This window comes from Rhopalosiphum maidis, chromosome 3 (genome assembly GCF_003676215.2).
Source record: "Rhopalosiphum maidis isolate BTI-1 chromosome 3, ASM367621v3, whole genome shotgun sequence".
Lineage (NCBI taxonomy): Eukaryota > Metazoa > Arthropoda > Insecta > Hemiptera > Aphididae > Rhopalosiphum > Rhopalosiphum maidis.
Genome location: NC_040879.1, coordinates 8,256,795 through 8,262,720, shown reverse-complemented (window position 1 = coordinate 8,262,720; position 5,926 = coordinate 8,256,795). Strand labels below are relative to the sequence as shown.

Here is a 5,926-nt window from a genome sequence, read left to right as displayed (position 1 = left end):
TATCAGCATACTAAGAAATACAATTTCCAACAACCAATAATAATATAAGCATCAAGGAATACAACTGTTGCAATAATCTGTTGATGGTAATTGACAGTTGATAAAGTTTTTTCTAACCGCATATAATGCTTGGTACTTTAAAGTCTTATATTTATTTAAAAGTTTAAATGCAAACTAAGATTTACAAGCTTGACAATACAATTTTAAAAATACAACAAAAACAGAATTGATTCAAAATTGCATATTTTTTTTTTCATACTTCATCAGTAGGATTAGATTTTGTATACAATCAATTAATCAATAATTCCTTCAATTATTAAGTGAAAGAGAAGCATCTTATAATTATAAAATTAATTTAATAAAGTAACTTTATAATATTATGCAAAATTAATCATTTTTGTTGCTCTTACTTTTAAATAAATCTATAACATTTTCAATATATTAAAATGTTTTCATCAAAAAAATTCACTAATCTTATTAAATTGAAATTTAGACCATAATTTAATGTGGAATTTAGCCTTTTACATTATTTTTGTTTAAATATACTATAAAATATGGTTAATTTTTTGGATTTTTAATTTAAATATGAAATATTACGTATCAATAATAGGTGACTTATGAAAAAACCTAACCAAAAATGATTGCTAAACAATACATACTAATGCCTAATGCATATAAATTGTAGCCCGATACACAAGATGATTTAATGGTTTAATAGAGAACTTAGCTTGTCGAACTGTAAAATTTAAATTATGAGCCCTGTATGTGAAATAATGGCAAACTTTATGAATAAACAATTGAATACACGTAAGTTATCTATAAAGGCATTAAACGCCAGGATGACAATAAAACTACTTACAACAGTAATAGTTTTAAATGAATTCTATTGATTGCATTGGCAAACAACTGTGTTTATTTAATCAGAATAACTTTGTTTCTACTCATAAGCTCTGGCTTCACAATAAACTCGCGTCCATTGCTCGATATTAGTTTTCATGTTAATGGAATGCAATAATCCAAATCAATGTTCCTATCATAGTAATCATACCTACCAAAAGTACCTAGATGTAAATACAAAACAGCATAACACACACATTATGAGATCCATACTATATTATTTATAATATTAAATGTTTTTAAATCCATGGGTACTTATGTGGTAATCGTATATTCGTACCTATTTGAAATAATGTAAAAACTTTATAAACTACTAACTCAAACCACAAACTAAGATCTAGTTTGTTGCTTGTAAAAAGTTATCTTTATCTTTTATCGATCCAAATATTGTTATAGATTCAATAGATTGTAGAATTGTTTAAAAAGGTTTTTATGCTAGGTGAATACATTTCACAATAATATAAAAATACATTTAAACAAATATATTTTTATATAACAATAATATTTCTTCCTTGGTTCCACAAAATATTCTGTGTTGGTTCTATAACTTTATCAATTTAATATTGGCTAATGATAACTATAATTCTTATCATATTATGACTATGGACATGTAATCGACCCTATGTATCATGTTATTTTGTTTAAATTCACTAAATAATGATATGTTGGAACAGAAACACTATTATCCCACTAGTTCTTTAATAATTTGATTACGTATTTAAATAAACTAATTTTTTCTTCTTCTAAATATTTTTTAATTTTAACTGTACAGTAAATTTGCTGTAAATTAATATAATAATATCATGATATAGAATTTAATATAATTTAAGGTAAAAGAAATAAACATGTATTGTAATATTTATTAAATTAAAGATCTAAATAGCGTTGTCTAATGTAAAAATATTTTTGAAAAATAATAATTAATAAAACTAAAACTTAACATACATATAACAGTAAAAATTATGGAATTATAGCTAAAATCCAGTTCTAAATATATCAATACATACAACTAATCAATTGTTTTTCTCAAAAGTGATACAAATAATATGTTCTTAAAACTATTCAAATTCAATAAAATAATATTTAGACCTAACAAACATTTAGCATTATAATATTTAACCAAAACATTTTTTATGTTCAGTTATATGGAAGTATTAAAATGATTACATTTGTTTAAGTAGAAAACTTGAGTTAAGAATTTAAACGACTACATTTTAAAATTGTATTATATTATTAGGTATTTATAATTAAATATAAATAAATACCAAACATTTTTAACAAGGTACAGTCTTAAAAAAAATGTATAAAATAAAAGAAATACTATTTGGAATACTTAAATTTAAAATTTACATGTAATTATAAGAAGTCATTTGTAGTACTACTTTGTGACACTTGTGCATTTTCGATTTTATTATCAGCAGTCATTAACACATCATTGTTGTCCTGTAATTGTTGATTAAATCTTTCATAAGCTTTTTGTTTCTGTTTTGGGGATTCTTTCTTTGGCGATATAAAACTGTGAATTTTCCAACATGGTTTTGGTAATATTTTTACCATTTCTTTTGGTAGACCTATATGACTTTTCTTAGAGGTCCGTAAAATATTATAAGGACGGTATTTAACATTGTTCCCTGGTTGAATTTTAAGAGATTCATTTTGAATAACGTCCAAACCTAATTAATAAATTAAATTAATTTTAATTTTTAATAAAATGTATTTATTATACAATACTTGAGTGAGTATTTGGTTTTAATGGTGGTTTTGCAACATTTGACATTAATTGTGGATTTGTATTGTTTTTTATTTCTCCACGTAGATTGTTGTCATCTTCAACTATAATGTCATCATCAATTATTTCAATTTTGATTTCATCATCAGCTAAAATTTTAATTATTCAATAGTTAAAAGAGCACATAATACAAAATAAAGTTGTTATAGTATTTTATAACATACAATAATTAAACATAAGAGGAATTTTGTGTAAAACATACAAATTGTATATATTTTATACACATCTTCTGATAAAAAATAAAAAATATAATTTTAAGATAGGTAAGTTATTGTATAAGGCCCAATAAATTCACATCTAAATACAGCAAGAAATATCAGTTTTAAAATATTGTTTTTTTTTTTTTTTTTATTGAATTTTATGAGTTTCCATTTTTGAATAGAATGATGCTCATCAAAAATATTTGTAAAATTTCTTTCGACTTTATTTTTTAAATCTAGTTATAACAACTTATTAAGAACCTAATATTACTATCTCTTTTTATTTTTATTGATAACATTTATTCAAAAATTATAGTTATGCTCAATACTTAGTTTTTATAATATTTTATGGAACATTAAATTCAATAATACTTATTGGGTTATTTTTTGAAGTTTGTTGCTGCGAAGTGGTTGGAATATAACTTTCTATATTCATGTGTAAACTGTCATCTATATCTTCAAAATTATTCTCAGCATTACTGTCAATTTTTAACTCGTTATCACCTAAAAATGAATTATCAATACTTGTGTTGATTAATTTGAAATTAATATAGATATTAAGATTCATACTCATATCTGAGTCATTATAAGTTACTGGTTTAGTAAATTCAACAAAGTTATTATCTTGCAGTTTTCTTATATCTTCTGGAAGTTTGTTTTCAGGAATAAATTTATATTCAAGGTTATTACTATCTTCATCATTATTGTCATTCTTGTTATGCTTTTCCTAACAAATAAAATAACATTTAGGTATAATAAAATGTTCATAACAATTTTAGAAAAGTTAAATTTAATATTTACTTTACAAATCTTTATACAAATGTATTAGTTATAATATAACTAATTAATTTTATCTTTAAAAATAAAAATAGTTGAAAATATGTAAATAATAATTAGGGAATGGATTTTATAATAACAAAAAATTCAATGTATGGACATATTATATATAAAGCAATTTTTCTTAAAATATGGAATAAAAATTCCAAAATATGTAAATACTGAAAAGTACAAAAAAAAAAATATTTTATTAATATGAATATTAAATTAAAGTAATACAAATTATGTAGGAAACTCTTTTAATTAATAATTCATTTTCAATTTTGTTTTCACAACTTTGGGCATTTAAAAAATTAGAAATTTGATGTACATGTGAGAACAAATATTACCAAAAAACGATTGATGAGTACCACTTTCTTATTTTATATTTTTATCATCCAGCAATACCAATATCGACAATAGTGTATGCAGTACCTACATACTAGTGTGATAATTTAACTAGTCATATAGCGATATGCCGGAAATAAGTATGTAAATGCCATTTAGATAACATAGAATATACATTTTTTGGTCATCAAAAATTATTTATCTTGTTAAAACATTGTCTAGATGAAGCGGATGGTGTTAAACGTTGTCAAAAATCAATGAAAAAATCAAAAACCACTAAAATATGTACAAAATGTATTCTTATTTACCAAATATGTAATAATATGTTATTATACCTAAATATGTAAAATAAGTTTGAGTTTATTTCAATTAGAATGATCTAAATTGTACACATTTTTTATCAGATTTAAAATATCTCATTCCAATAAAAATATATATTTACAATAAAATCCGTTCCCTAATAATAATATATTATTAGATAAGTAGATATTACAAATTATGAATGCTTACATTCATCATTTTCTTCGTATTTCCCATAAGAAATTTGAGATCTTCATCAGAAATATTATCATTGTGTTTAAATTTAATTCTAGGAGTGCACATTACTTTATAATTGTTGGTTTGAGCTATAGTATTAGGCTCATTATTAATATACGAATTAACACATTTTGATTTTTTATAACTGTCTCTGTCATCTAGTTGCTAAAATTATAAAATGTAATCAATACAAATAAATTATACTTTAAAAATTCAAAAATTTTTGATTTTACAGCAATAATATTGGTGTTTGTCAATGATTCGTATGGATCAGTATAATCAGTATATTTAAGCAATATTTGGTCAATGTCTGTACTAGCGTACTGGTACAACTTATTGGACTTATTGAAAATAATGACCGCTACTTCACAATCACATAATACACTTAACTCATAAGCTTTTTTTAAGAGACCAAATTTGCGTTTTTTAAATGTAACCTAAAAAAATTTGATAATATACATTAAGAAATTGAATAAATTATAATAATAATACTACATACATAGCGGTTTTGCTCGTTTGTGATTTTGGATATATTAATTTTCTTGCGTCCCATGATGCACGATTACTAATGACAATTGATTATTTAAATTTGACTTCAGGGTACGCACAATGAAGTGATTAAGCAATAGGCTTAAAACACTAAAAAAGATAAAGGACAAACTGCGAGATTCGTTTATGCAAAATGTATAGAATACATACACGGTACGTAGGTATATTTACGTAAACAAATTTTGTGTACAAACAGGCTCACGCACGGCTCTTGAACGATATGAATAGAACGGAAATGAAAAAGGCCGGAACAAAATTAAAATTCAATCAAAAATAGAAAATTTTTCGAAATTCACGTATTTACGACATTAACAACAATAACGTGTTGATAACCGGTTGCAACAAAGCGTAAACAAAGTAGAATATTTCGATTGGGCAGTCTTACCATATACCCAGTGCTGCGGCGGACAACGGGAAAATTCCTTAGCAATTATATTATAAGACTAGGAGCTGGTATTACTCGCTTTGAGTGTGAGTGAATATCCTAGGTCGGAGACCGATTGCGTCTGCGAGAGATTTTTCGATGGATATAAGCTCGTAAGTTGCAAGTTTTCTAGAAGGATGATGTGGCGGATGTTGTCGAGAGGTAATAATACGTCCTTGGCATTGGTACCACTGATTTGGAGTATAGACGGTTTGGCGGTATTATTATGAAGGTGGAAAAATTTCTGAAAGTCTTAGAGATATTGATTTTGAGTGTATAACAGTCAGTTAACATCCGATGTAATACCTTTTTCCGGTGTTTTTTTTTTTTATGTAAAAAAAATAAATACATACTGATAATGATAGT

The 5,926-nt window shown here is 24.5% G+C and overlaps 1 protein-coding gene across 1 annotated transcript; it reads right to left on the bottom strand.

The window, feature by feature from the left end:
• Positions 1 to 2,248: 2,248 nt before the first annotated feature.
• Positions 2,249 to 5,140, bottom strand: LOC113559624 (transcription factor mef2A-like). Its single transcript, XM_026965373.1, has 7 exons — positions 5,087 to 5,140; positions 4,821 to 5,024; positions 4,561 to 4,752; positions 3,457 to 3,613; positions 3,259 to 3,390; positions 2,629 to 2,775; positions 2,249 to 2,570 (listed from the first exon to the last, which is right to left on the bottom strand). Exons 1-7 carry the CDS (start codon positions 5,138 to 5,140, stop codon positions 2,254 to 2,256), a joined length of 1,203 nt encoding a protein of 400 aa, XP_026821174.1. The 3' UTR covers positions 2,249 to 2,253.
• Positions 5,141 to 5,926: the final 786 nt, after the last annotated feature.

Excerpts from the sequence above, each read along its gene's own strand:
- LOC113559624 (XM_026965373.1), bottom strand. The coding sequence starts at position 5,140 with ATGGGACGCAAGAAAATTAATATATCCAAAATCACAAACGAGCAAAAC. Across the intron at positions 3,391-3,456 it reads TTATAATGACTCAGATATGA|GTGATAACGAGTTAAAAATT; the intron begins GTATGAATCTTA and ends ATTCATTTTTAG. Across the intron at positions 2,776-3,258 it reads TTCAAAAAATAACCCAATAA|CTGATGATGAAATCAAAATT; the intron begins GTATTATTGAAT and ends TTAAAATTTTAG.